We start from the raw sequence: 14,394 nt of genomic DNA on the forward strand, positions 1-14,394 counted from the left end.
AAGAAATCCAGACAATTAAGGAAATAAATTTATCTGCTCAGGCTAGATGAGCACCTTGATAATGATCGTGAGCAACTTCTTTGTATACTTTGCTTTGTTCAATTTTCAGTAAAATTTTGTAGCACTTATCAGTTTTATCTACTATTTTTCATTCTGTGTTTTTAGGGTGTTTTGTTATCATCAATTTTCTCTTAATTTATAGCTACAATTCCAGTAGACATAAATTGGGGGAGATTGTTAGGAATATGTTGTGAATTTGATGACAAATTAAACAAAACACCTTAGTAGATTTAACTTAGTGAATTTTGTAGTACTCGACGGATGATCAAATATAGTCCCAACGGATGATTTAATATAGTCCCGACGGATGACAATTCGACATCCACCAGGTGAGTAGCTTATGTAACAAATAAGTAGTGTAGCACATTTCTGCAAACAAATTTGTGTAGATTCTGTAGGAGTATACGAGTCATGTTGACTACTAGTGGATATGCAGAATAGGTTGATTAATTGTAAATATAAGATATCTTGTAATTCTGTATAAATGGAGTCAAGTGACAAATAGCTACCCGACGGATGATCAACAAAGCTACTCGACGGATGATCAACAAAGCTACTCGACGGATGATCAACAAAGCTATCCGGAGGATGACAAACATTTACCCGACGAATGATCAAATTCAAATATATGTTGACAGTGATAACACAGTCACATGCATTGGGTGTTTGCAAAAGAAATGTGGCATCCTGTTAAGCAGGAATTTGAGAACAAAGAAGCATTACCATTTCCATGCAATTGTGAAGTTATTCAAAGATGCTGGAATATAGTGTGAAGTAGCATGGAGTTAGATTAGATATGTTTTGTTTTATTATCTTGTCTTATTGTCATGTAAACTTGGTGATATATAAACCAAGTATAGCTAGTAGAACATTCAACTAAGCAAACATATTTCAAAGAGAGATAGAATATATTTATATATATATATGGTGGATACTTTCAAATCCACCAGAAAGTTTTAAAAACTTGTGTTTTTATTACTTTGTGTTTTGATTTATATAACTACTTCATTCAGCAATCTGCAAATCAAACACTTATATATTTGTCGAGTTAGAACTGTTTTAAAATCTTGAAAAAGTAGCCAGAATTACATTCAACCCCCCTTCTGTAATTCTTGTTATATTGTTAGGGAATAACAAGTGCGGTCTGGTTTTGGACCGAACCGACCAAATGTTCAGCCCTAGTTCCGCCCAATAACCGGAACCGGAAATTCGGTTTCGGTTGCGGTTTTAATTTTTCGATTTCGGGTCGATTGGGTTGTACACGTATCGGTTTTCATTGGTTTTTACCGGTTTTGATTTCAGTTCGGTTATATTTCAATTTTTTGCTCAATCCTACTCACCACTACATATGCTAATAGAAAATTTTCATTATTGGCATCCATTACCATAGAAGACAATAAAACACCCCCATAATTTCCTTTTAAGTGAGTCACATCAACACCTAGAAGAGGTTTACAACATGTAAGAAATCCTTTCCACATGACAGTGAGTGAAATGAACAAAGTGCTGAATAGTAACTGCTTGGTATGCTCTCTATTTTAGCATAAAAATAATATGCCTTGGACTCCAGGATTTTATCACAGACAATCCTTGTATAAGCTGGAAAATCCTTGTATAATTCATCATGTCCTCCAAAAAACTTCTCAATAGTATACTTCTTCATTATGTATAATATTGATTGTTTCATATAAATTCCTTATCTTTGAAAAAGCAACTCATTCAAGGCCTTCCATGAAATTTCAGGATTTGCTATTATGTCCTCTAGCAACCTTTGAAGAAGCCCACTTCATATCACTTATGGGATTATAAGTCTTCAACCCCCTGCAACTTTGAGTATTGGGTTCAATCTTCTTCACATCCCAAGTTTGACCATCAGGCAGCTTACTTGCATGTATCCTCCGACCACAATTTTCAGCATTACAAGTTGTTGTGTATCTTTTATTGTCAACTTCCAGAACATTAATAGTAAATCTCTTCTGAATTGCATAGTCTTTAAGGGTATCCTTGAAGTGAAGTTTGTCCATAAAAATAATTCAGGGCCTTAACATAATTTTTTCAAATTCCTTGTCTTTATATAACTCTTCATTCATGTATAGCATTTGCTAGTAGTTATTATCATCATCTTCATCTATAAACCCATGCCACTGTCCAGCTTTCCAGCTATCTTCAGAACTTGTATGATCTCTTCACACTCATGGGCATGCACATTCCCTTTGGCCTTATATTTTCTCACCATCATCAAATTCTTCACCACCAACAATCTCAAGCTCATCTGACTCTTCAACATCAAAACCATCCTCCACATATCATCTTCTCTTATATCGACATCACCATCAAATTCAACCCCCCTTCTTACATTTCTTGTCTTTGTATCTGGTAACTGAACCACACTTTCAGTTGTGGTTGTGGTTGCCATGGCACTAACGTTTTGACTAACAGATGTCTACTGTGCATGGTCAATTATTATCAAGAGGATATCATGTATAGAAGACAAAAATGAGATGGTACCATTGAAAAAAGCCAATTTTACAAGGATACCATCGAGAATATCCCTATTATTTATTTATAAAATATTTAAATTCAAATAAAATCCCAAAATAATAATTGTTTAATTTAGAATTCATTCTTAAATTATTTAATTTGATTTTAAATATTTGTAAAACTCAAAGGGGGATTGGTCAACTCTAAAATGTTAAAAATTGTTAAATTATGTTACGTATTCAAATTTTTAAATTGTTTAATTTAGAGTTTACAGTTTTGGTTCCCCAAATTAGATTAGGATTTAGGCCCTAAATCCTAAATCGATGAATTTTTTATTCAAAATTTAATATATTTGAAATTCAAAAGGGGATTGTTGAAGTATAAAAAAATAAAATTTGTTAAATTAGGCATGTTCTTGAATTTTAAAATATTTTTAAAAAAAAAAAGAAATGTCGAAAATTTAATATTAAGTGATGTTTCCGGCCTCCAAAAAAATCTGAAAAAAATGAAAATAAAACGCTACACGATTTAGTGTTTTGACTTATTTTGAATATATCACACAATAGGCCGTCTTGAAATGACATTTTGGACAATAAATTTTAAAACTGACATTTTAAATATATTTTTACCGAAAATAATAACATTTTGGTCCATTTCTCGGAAATAAAAGTAAGAAAAAACAGGTCTATGTCTTAACTTATTTCCTGTCAGTTGATTGTATGTTATAATCCATTCATGATTCATACATACATTTCTTATCACATCCAAACTACTCTAAGTAGAAGACAAACTAATTGATGCCCACTTTATCATGATGATATAATAGTGAGAAGTTGAGAACCTATGCAACTTAAAAGGACCATCAACAACTTTGTGGCCATAAAATAGAGAAACAAAATCCATATTTTCCATAGCTTCTACAATGAATCTCTTGAGCCTTCACAAGTCTCATTTTCTAGGCCAAACCAATCTTTTCAATCATACCAACAAACCATTTCTCAGCACTCAAAAATCAAGATCAAACCATGCAGTAAAAACCAATGCAAAGCTCAGCATTTCCGAAATTTTCGGAGGCAGAGGCCTCTGCAATGGTGAGGAAGGTCTGCAACAAGAACTAAAAAAGACAGTGTCACAAGAACCATCATCATCAATCTTGAAAACTGAAGAAGAGTCAAGAATCAAAAACATCCCGGAAGACGGATTCGACAAGGAGTTACTTGGCCTTACTGGTGGATTTCCAGGTGGTGAAACAGGTTTGCAGGAATTTATTGCAAAGAATCCACCACCTAAAAAACCATCTCCCTCTGAGAAACTAGTTGAAGCCAATAAGAAGAGCTTGACTAAGAAGTCGAAACCGCCTGCTTTACCATTGTTGATGCCTGGTATGATTGCCATTGTCAAGAATCCAAACAATCCATATTATATGTACTGTGGCATTGTGCAGAGAATTACTGATGGCATGGCTGGAGTGCTGTTTGAAGGAGGGAACTGGGATAGATTGATTACTTTTAAGCTCGACGAGCTTGAACGTCGTGAGAAAGGACCTCCAATGGTTAGTTGTAGGTCTGTTATACTGGAATCAATGGTAGAACAGGATGCCTAGTAAATTTCACTTGTTCTTTAAGTTCATGTTATCTGTGAATATATGTCTATGATTTTTTTGAATGCATATAGTGATCTTAAGAACGTAAATGACAGAAATCATATTGTTAAGTCCCGTGTCCCTCTTTAAACCGAGTTCTGATACCATGTTAAGTAACCATTCCGGATAAAACCTTAAGGTTGTAGAGGAAGGCCCGAACATGATCTTATACTCTTTAACACATATAACAGAATCGTGCTCTGCATTTCTTTAATCTGATTCCTGTGGTCAGGGCAGGTCTTAGTTTAAGTCTTTGGCAGACAGAACTGTGATACAATATGTTTGTCGATCCTCTTACATTTTCTGGTGCTGCATTTTGTTTCAGTATTCAATAGTAAATTATCACAAATTACAAACGTCTGGTTTGACTGATGTGATGAGTATCTATTTCAAGTGTGACTGAAAAGAGAATTGCGATTCTGAGCAATTTTAAATATGAAAGTTTAAAGCAATGTTTCAAGGTTAAGATTTAGCTGTAACTTATGCAGTTAGCTATATTTGTCCACTCCCCCAGACATTATTGTTATAACGGAAGCAAGAAAGATTATGAACACAAAATAGGCAGAAGAGAAAAGTTTTATTGATCTTGAGGATACAAATTAGAGCATACGTTTAGGTTAAACTCTCTAAGCAGTTACAGAAAAACCCAGAAAAATAGGCTCATAACAGATAACCCTAGGGTTTGGGGCATATACCGATTCAAGGCATATTCTAACTATATTAAAACTTGGTGCTGAACTGATTCAAGTCATATTCTAACTATATTAAAACTTGGTGCTGAACTGACATTGGCCCTCCATAACCAAAACAAAAAAGACAGGGGAACTGCAGGGAATGAAACAATATGAACAAGAAAACGAGTATTATGCTCCTCGAAAAGAACTTAAATCTGAGTTAGTTCTTGAGCAAAAACTAATCAAGATAAATATGAAATGGCATAACATTAGAATGGTTTAAAATGCGATTGCATTTATCTAATCACCCTATAATCATTCCTGCAATGTTCTTGATCACCACACATCACAGACCACACACCTGCACAAGTTGAGTTTTCATTATGTGATCAAATGTAACACTTTGAGTTCCTTATTAAGGATAAAGCTAGGAAACAACAAAGATAAAACAGATCAGGACATCATAGGACTTAACTAACTGGATATTTATGAACTCGGGAATCTCAAAAATGACTCTGTAGAAGGTTTCCAAACAATAATTTTCAATGCTTTGAAGTTTTTTTGATTTTACCTCCTAAAACGTCCATTTGGCAGAATCTATGTCACTTCCATATTACCACTTATTATCAGGCACTAAGAAATTGCAAGTTCTTGAACAATGTTTTAGTGCTTGACTTTCTCTTTTGCAGAATGACTATACTTGCTCTGATCTTCAATACAAAATCATTATCCGCTGCCACAAACGCGCTTAAGAAAATTGTGCAAATCACATATGCAAAACGACTACATGCCTAAGGCATTTGTTAATGTCATCAATGAGCTGAATGAAATCCTAAGAACATAAATACCTGCAGGTTATATAACATTATGGTACAGGCATAATGTTTTTGAGGAATGGGCATGAACAAATGCACAAATACGCTTTTTTGGAATGTGTATCAGCCGGGGGCGGATGCAGAAATAATTTTTTAGGGAGACACCGAGCAAATTCCGGGAAAACACTCTTATGGTTTTGAATTTTACGGGGAACTTTCATATATTTTCAAAATTTTAATAGATGAAAAATTATATAATTTGATTTTAGGGGGACACGTGTCACCCCGTGTCCGTTACTAGATCCGCCCCTGGTATCACCTAATGCGCTTTTATGGGCTTTCTTGGAATTTGTATTAGCTAATGCGCGCTTTTATGGGCTTTCTTGGAATGTGTATTAACTAATGCGCTTTAATAAGTATCACATCGTGGCATCCTGAATTTTTTTAATATAAAGGACAAGTTTTCCAAATAAATAATATTTTTTGGTTATGACGATGAAAAATGTGTATTCGATTGATAAAAATTATTAAATTAGGTTACGTATTTAAATTTTCAAATTGTTTAATTGAGAGTTTACACTTTTGGTATCAGCTAATGCGCTTTTAAGGGCTTTCTTGGAATTTGTATTAGCTAATGTGCGCTTTTATGGATTTTCTTGAAATGTATATTAACTAATGCGTTTTAATAAGTATCGCCTGGGTGGCACCCTGAATTTTTTTAATATAAAAGACAGGTTTTCCCAAATAAATAATATTTTTTGGTTAGTACGATGAAAAATGTGTGTTTGGTTGATAAAAATGGGCAAAAAAATTAACTACTCCTGCTATTAGCCTAAAAAGTGACAACTTTATCATTTTTTTTAACTTCAAAAACATGTAGAGTCATTAAAATTAGCAAACACTGCGCTAAGTTGTTGAAACACACTTAACCATTTTGATCATTCCAAAACTCCTAAACAAGCCTCCACATATCCTCATTACTGCCGATCTAAACACGGATTTAAATTTAAATTAAAAAAAAATAATACAATTGACGTTAAGAAGCGGTGCATGCAAATTGCAATGCCGGAGAGGAAATTTATAATAGAGGTGGAGGCAGCGAAAGCAGCGGAGGATGGAAAGCCATCAATGGGGCCAGTTTATCGTAGTGTTTTCGCTAAGGATGGCTTTCCACCTCCGATTCCAGGTTTAGAAAGCTGTTGGGACATTTTCCGGTACTCTATATTTACACATTTGTTTCTCTTTTTGTACAATCCTGTTTAATATTTTGCATATATTATATGTCTACATAGAATGATCCGAATGATTTTTATAGTTTTACGATGAGAATCACTAAGTTTCAACACGTTTATAATTATGGTTCAATGTACATGTGTGTGTGAAATATGTAAAATAAATTTAATGGCAATGATTCGTGTTCATCGTACAAGAATTAGCTAGGCATAAAATCACTAAGTTTTAACATGATAAATCTTTTTCGTAAATTATTGCAATTCTTGAACATAAATATGTTTGTGGGCGATCCTGAGATTTAGGAGGCTGTAGTCGAAATCAGTTTATGTGGCCTCTTGCATATAGAGGCTGCATTTTATACATTCATGTATATTATAGTTAAAATTTTCGGGGATCTTCAGTGTTGGGGTCCTAGGTGCAAGACTCATTCATCTATAGCTAGGGCCACAGTGCATCACTCGAAATTGTTTATGTTCAATTGTAATTAATAAGACTGATCCTAAATTTGTTTAAGCAATCAGTGTATTCAGATGGAGTCGATAAGCATGTTTCTAACTATTGTGTATTACATGACAACATTGTCTGTAATTCATACATACCAAATAATCAGTGAACATAATAAACTGAAAGTAATATTTTACTATTAGTGTTAACGAGGTTACATGCACAAATAGGAAGGAAAACAAAAAAATAATTGCTAGTATTAAGGGTGCTTGAAAAGATGTTTTACCATATATCTGCGTTAATGAGATAGTCATGCACCAGTACTATCATAGGCTTGTCTAAACAGTCCCAAGAATGATTAAGAGAACAAGTGAAGATAGATGATTAACTCGAACACTTTATGAAAAGAATGATATTATGTTTAGATTTTCTGCAAAAAAAATCTCTTGTTGCAGTATGTCCGTTGAAAAGAATCCTAATAATCGAATGCTTGGTCACCGGGAGATGGTAAATGGGAAGGTATAGTAATGTCACTGTAGTATTGTCCTCACTTCCTCTTTTTTCCATTACATTATCTTAAGTAACAGTAAGATTACTTTTGTTTTACATGTAGCATGGAAGTTACGTGTGGCTGACTTACAAACAAGTGTACGACATTGTGATGAAAGTTGGGAATGCTATCCGCAGTTGTGGAGTTCAGGAAGTAAGTGACTATCTGGTATTTACCACAATATTTGAGTTTTTTTAATTTGATTATTCGGTGTCTACAACGACTTATGAGTTTTTTGAATTTGAATATACTGGTGTAGGTGAAGTTATTTCACGTTGTGTAGGCTTGTACATACTAAGTTGTGCAGTATCTTAAAACGAATTCAACTTATATATGTTCTGTGTTAAGGGAAGGGTTATAACGTGCATTCAGTTTGAAGGCAGAGCCCTATATTTCGGTTAATGCTTATGGCTATACTGTATAAATGCAACCTTTGAAGTGCAGTTTAGCTGGCTACCTTGGAGGTTTTTAAGATCCTAATACCCTATTGGCTCACCACTTTTAGATCAGTGGATAGGCACCTTAATTGCTGGAGGAAGGCTAACTTCTTCCGGGTAGGAATGTAGATCTTTTTAAGCAACTTTAGCTGGAATCCTGCATTACAGTCACCAACCATTTAGATCTTACTCTGAGCAAGAAACTTTTCTCAGTACATAAAGTGCAGATTCTTGTGTGTTTGGACTGATGCATATATTACCGAAACTTATTATGTTGATTAGGATTTACGACTACTAAAGTTGTTCAGGAGGAAGGGGTGAAGGCCTAGGGGATTTCCATACGAATCAAATCATCAACTCGAGAATTCCACTGTTGTAAACTAATATGCTAGACTCATACTAATTATGGCTGTCATCGTTAACTTTGTAAAAGTCATTTCCAGCTCTGTTTCTTTGTATTCATATTCATGTGATACCAGTGCTTCTCCCATACGCGAAATAATGTTTTGTAGTTTCTGAAATAGTTTAATGTAGATGAGACTTTTTATATTAACATCTGACACTTTTTCTCTGGCTTTAGCGAGGAAAATGTGGCATTTATGGTGCCAATTGCGAAGAGTGGATTATAAGCATGGAGGTACTTTCTTCTTTGAATCCTATAATAACATTTTAAAAAAAATCCCAGCCGTGAAATCATCTCATTAATATTTTTTCATTTAATTAATAGTATGCATTGCAGCAATAATCTTACACTGAAACTAATGCAGGCATGCAATGCTCATGGGCTCTATTGTGTACCTTTGTATGACACCTTAGGTATATGGTTTTCTCTTCAGTTTCAATACATAACCATGCATTCAGTTCCTCTCTTGTATATTCAATCCGGTAGCATATTTCTGCAATATAAAGGCTGAGAAACATAGTCTAGTGACAGGCTTAATAAGTCAAGTCATGTCTAATCCATGTTAACATTAGTACCATTACGATATATGCTACCCTATCATTATTAAGTTTTGACAATTTCCTTGACATGGTTTAGGTGCTAATGCTGTCGAATATGTGATGTGTCATGCTGAGGTTACAATTGTGTTTGTAGAGGAGAAGAAGATTCCCGAGGTATACATGGTTATTATTGTGTCATGTTTAGGCTTAATAAATTAGGATTATACCTGAAAATTTGACAATTCTACCGTATTGTCTCACTGTTTCAGGTGTTCAAAACTTTGCCCAAGACGAAAGAGTATTTAAAAAGTAAACTCAATATTATTCCGATTTCTTTCATTGATGTATGTGCAATATCTAATCAATTACTCTTTCATGCTACAGCAATTGTTAGCTTCGGAAAAGTTACTACTGAGCAAAAGGAAGAAGTTCAAAAATTAGGTCTGGCAATATATTCCTGGGATGAATTCTTGTCGCTGGTAAGTTTAGTTCAGAAGATTTTTTCTTATAATATACTTGTGTGAAAGCTCAATCAGGCTTGTACTACATAGTTTACGAGATGAAAGCTTTGCTTTAAAGTTTTTCCTATCAGCAGAAGTTCTCCACATGTATACAATGTCATTAAAGATGTCGTTTTTCCATACAGTCAGTCTTTGTTGATTTGTAAATTGAAAATTGAAGCTGTGAGTTTAATGTTTTTTTATGTGCAGGGTGAGGGCAAAAACTTTGAGCTTCCAGTTAATAAGAAAACTGATGTTTGCACAATAATGTACACAAGTGGAACTACTGGTGAACCAAAGGGTGTAATGATTTCAAACAATAGCATTGTTACTTTGATAGCTGGGGTTAAACGCTTTCTAGCAAGTTTTAATGAAACAGTAAGTTCACAGTATTCGACTCTCACCTTTTCTGCACCTTGCATAATTTCGATATTAAACATTATGTTCTACATGATAAACTCAATTTAAAGTGATGTTATTTGGATGAATATACTTTATTCTCTTATACACATTTGGGTCAGCTACTTTGGAATAACAAACAAATTTGAGTTGAGTATTTGGGAGGAAGCAGTGCACAAGTACAGCTGTGCAGTGACTTTTCTGAGTTATTAACACAAAGACTTGCAAATCTTACAGCTAAATGAGAAGGATGTATATATTTCGTACCTCCCTTTGGCACATATCTTTGATCGGGCAATTGAAGAGTGCATGATTATGCACGGTGCCTCCATTGGATTTTGGCGCGGGGTAAGATGGATGCTTTTTACAGCTCCTAAACGAAGATGTAATAATGTATATTTGTTTCATGTATATCAGGATGTCAAACTGTTACTTGAAGACATTGGAGTTTTAAAGCCCACTATTTTCTGTGCTGTTCCCCGAGTTCTGGACAGGATCTATTCAGGCATGGACATGGTTTTATTAAATCCTTGATTAATTGATATTGACTATTGATTCTTGTCTTCCATAATGGTATACAGAATGCTATTTGAGGAAAACATTCCTGTGTAATCAATGACACTTTGCTTCTTTCATGTCCTGCATGAAAAATCTTAAGTGATTCTAATTTCCCGCTATCTGTAAGAAATTACGACTTAGCTATCTCATTCTACAAATACTGTAGCCATAAGAGGATCTGTTAACTGTTAAGTCAATTACACCTGGCACATGTTCTGTTCAGATCATTTGATCTTTTGTTTGTTAAGTAAATTAGATAAGTATAATCCAGTTTTTGATATTTTCTCCTTGTACCCCTGACGAACATATTTGATGACATTTGTTCGACTGCTACATGTGTTTATTAAATAATTACTATGTACAAATGTAAGGTTTGACGCAGAAGATTGCTACTGGCGGTCTCTTGAGGAGTACACTGTTTAAGGTTGCATATTCATAGTAGGTTCCTCTACCAGCTCATTTCTTTATATTTCGATTTGAACAATGGTTGATTAGGATGTCTTCAGAATGCATTGTATAGTTCTGAAGATTTTTACTCTTTCAGATGTTATGTATATTCTCTAAGGAACATCATTCCATCTCCTGTAAATACATTCACTCTAGATTAAATTAGTTATATGCACTTCTTCTACTTAAATTTTAGTACTATTTCATATTACACCTTGTCTCGTTCTCATCTGCAGGTTATACTCATTTAGGCAAAGTTAAGAAAAAACAACAAACTTCTTTACTAAACTGTAAGATCTGGTCACCATATATGTTGTTACTGCAACCCATGTAGCATATTAAAAGGGTAAAATGTTCAGAAACAGTAGCAGAAAAAACTTCAGAAGCTTAACTGCATGTCTATCGTATTAACTCTTAATGTTTCCCTTGATCTCATATAGCTTAGTAAATGAAACTTTTGGCAGCAAATTACGAGGCATGAATGGTGGGAATAAACACGATGAGGCTGCTCCCCTTTGTGACAAAGTTGTATTTAATAAGGTGAAATTTTGTCAGAAAAATATCAGTGACCTAAACTCACTTTTTTTACAGGTATATAGTACTGTTTACTAAGTTTCGAATTGATTTTCCTCACCCCAGGTTAAGCAAGCCTTGGGAGGAAGAGTGCGTCTCATTCTATCTGGGGCAGCGCCTCTTGCAACTCATATAGAAGCTTATCTAAGGGTGGTGGCATGTTGTTATGTTCTTCAAGGATATGGTACGTGACCTTAATTCTCGACTTTGCATCACCCGCATGGAATTAGAGTATCTCTTTTTCCTTCTGTTATATCTAAAAATCATTCCATGCTTTGGTCACTCTATAGCAGTTTGCTCTTTCTATCCCATTGTCTTGTACACATGGTAATCAATCGTTATCGTCTTAGTCTCCCCATTTCATCTGTCCATTACTTATTCACTCAATGATGATCACAAAGTTGCAATATATCTTAATTATCAGCTTCACATGATGTTTGGAATAGGGAACATGGTTGAGGGCTTTAAGGTTATATGTAGAGTCCGAAATGGCTTATTCTGTTTACATGGTACTTTTTAGCGAGAGGCGAGTGAATAGACCTTCTAGAAATCACTTGAAACTAAAAGGGTGATATGTATCATTTTCGGGGGATTCTTGTTAATTCTGGAACAGTAGAAAAAACTGAAGTAATTCTTACACATTACAGAGGTTAGTCTAAAACTGAAGGTTTTGCTGGAATAGTTAGGGAACTAAGCTTCATGCTGTCAGTCAAGTGTATGCAAGCCATAGAACTAAAACCAGTATTTTCCCCGCTAGCAGGAGAACTAATTTTGGAGTTGGTATCTCAGAGTCAAAAAGAGGTTCCACGATACCTCAATGGAATCGTCATGTTTATACCTGATGCCATAAACGTAGTCATCATCTGTGAGATTAACCCGGTGCAATTTAGTTTAGACATTCAGTGGTAACTATGTGATAGCTCTCATTGTTTTGTTGGCAACTATGCTGATTGTTTATGATGACCAATACCAGATATTTGTCTTTTTAACTATGGTTAGGGCTAACGGAAACCTGTGCGGGAACATTTGTCTCATTGCCTAATGAGCAAGATATGTTGGGCACAGTGGGGCCTCCATTACCTAACGTGGATGCACGCCTGGAATCCGTTCCTGAAATGGGGTACGATGCCCTATCAAGCACTCCACGAGGAGAAATATGTGTCCGAGGGGCCACCGTGTTTTCAGGATACTATAAACGCGAAGATCTCACAAAGGAGGTTCTGATAGATGACTGGTTCCACACAGGTTTACAATTTTTTTTATCTCGATAGAATCTCGGAATGATGAGCATGTTTAGAAGTCACAACAATTAACCGTACCCCCTGTACCAGGGGATATCGGTGAGTGGCAACCTAACGGAGCCATGAAGGTAATTGACCGTAAGAAGAACATTTTCAAGCTTGCACAAGGAGAGTATGTTGCAGTCGAGAATTTGGAGAACATTTATAGTCTAGTTTCTGACATTGAATCGGTATGTGCCTCTATTTACCTATACTGTGCTAATTACTAGAATTTTAGGGGTAACGTATCTTTGCATAAATCTGAAATAGTTTTCAAAAACCCCTAACATGATACAGTACCACTATAACATCTATGAGCTGTTTAATGTGTCTGTATATCCATTTTCCGCAATTCCTCTTTCTTTCAGATATGGATATATGGTAATAGCTTCGAGTCGTTTCTTGTTGCTGTTGCAAACCCCAAACCTCAAGCAATTGAGCGTTGGGCTAAAGAGAACGGCGTGTCTGGGGATACTAATACCCTATGTGAAAATCCAAAGGTGAAAGACTACATACTTCAACAGCTTTCGAAGCTTGGAAAAGAAAAACAGGTATTTTCTGTTTAGCATTGCTGGTATAAAAGTACCAGACAAACTGTGAGTAACTATAGTTTCTCGTCCTGCTTGATGTCTCGTAGTTGAAAGGATTTGAACTAATTAAGGATATTCACCTCGATCCTGTTCCATTTGACATGGATCGCGACCTGATTACTCCAACATACAAGAAGAAAAGGCCACAGTTGCTGAAATACTATCAGGTACCATCTTTTACTGATCAATGCATCTAGTGATATATACTTAACGTAAATCAATCGATTGCAGGATAAAATCGACAAAATGTACAAAAAGTGAGCGTCTGCTTTCTGCAGGAGCATCGTGGAAACTTCAGTAACAAATTTCTTTTCATTTTACTTGTACGAACACTCCTAGAACCCCCTCTCCTATTTTTGTGTGGTAATGTACCTGTATTTACGATCTAGGAAAGATTCCGTTGTTTATTTGAGGACCGAAATAGTTAGCTTGAGTATGTATTGAATTTCCAGCAACTACTTATACCTTTGATCATCAGATTCTGCAGATATTAGTTAATTATATTTGTTGAAATTGTTAAGTAATCAGTCCGTCTAAAACCTTAAGATAATGGAGGAAGGTCTGAATCCCTAAACCAAGCTCTGATACCATGTTACGTAATCAGTCCATCTAAAACCTTAGGAAGACCCGAACATGAACTTATTGTTAGTGTAGGTGCCCTAGAGGCAATACATTATTCTTTTATCTTTATGTCAGTTGATCATTCAATAAATGTATTTATTATGACCTTAATTACTGCGATATTTTGTTAGCATAATAAATGTCCTTA

General features: G+C 35.0%; 2 protein-coding genes across 2 annotated transcripts; both read left to right on the forward strand.

Moving 5' to 3' along the window:
* Positions 1-3,385: 3,385 nt before the first annotated feature.
* Positions 3,386-4,193, forward strand: LOC141659822 (NAD(P)H-quinone oxidoreductase subunit S, chloroplastic). The gene has a single exon (XM_074466752.1). The coding sequence runs from the start codon at positions 3,464-3,466 to the stop codon at positions 4,142-4,144; it is 681 nt and encodes a 226-aa protein (XP_074322853.1). The 5' UTR covers positions 3,386-3,463; the 3' UTR covers positions 4,145-4,193.
* A 2,478-nt stretch (positions 4,194-6,671) lies between these two features.
* On the forward strand, positions 6,672-14,103 carry LOC141718969 (long chain acyl-CoA synthetase 5-like). Its single transcript, XM_074521349.1, has 19 exons — positions 6,672-6,886; positions 7,805-7,868; positions 7,963-8,052; positions 8,917-8,973; positions 9,104-9,152; positions 9,376-9,452; positions 9,548-9,587; positions 9,663-9,757; positions 9,989-10,156; positions 10,415-10,525; positions 10,595-10,682; positions 11,107-11,173; positions 11,647-11,722; positions 11,822-11,939; positions 12,755-13,000; positions 13,087-13,226; positions 13,404-13,586; positions 13,673-13,792; positions 13,857-14,103. The coding sequence occupies exons 1-19, from the start codon at positions 6,723-6,725 to the stop codon at positions 13,884-13,886; spliced, it is 1,983 nt and encodes a 660-aa protein (XP_074377450.1). The 5' UTR covers positions 6,672-6,722; the 3' UTR covers positions 13,887-14,103.
* The last annotated feature ends 291 nt before the right edge of the window (positions 14,104-14,394 follow it).

The sequence above is a fragment of the Apium graveolens genome, chromosome 1, assembly GCF_009905375.1.
Source record: "Apium graveolens cultivar Ventura chromosome 1, ASM990537v1, whole genome shotgun sequence".
NCBI lineage: Eukaryota > Viridiplantae > Streptophyta > Magnoliopsida > Apiales > Apiaceae > Apium > Apium graveolens.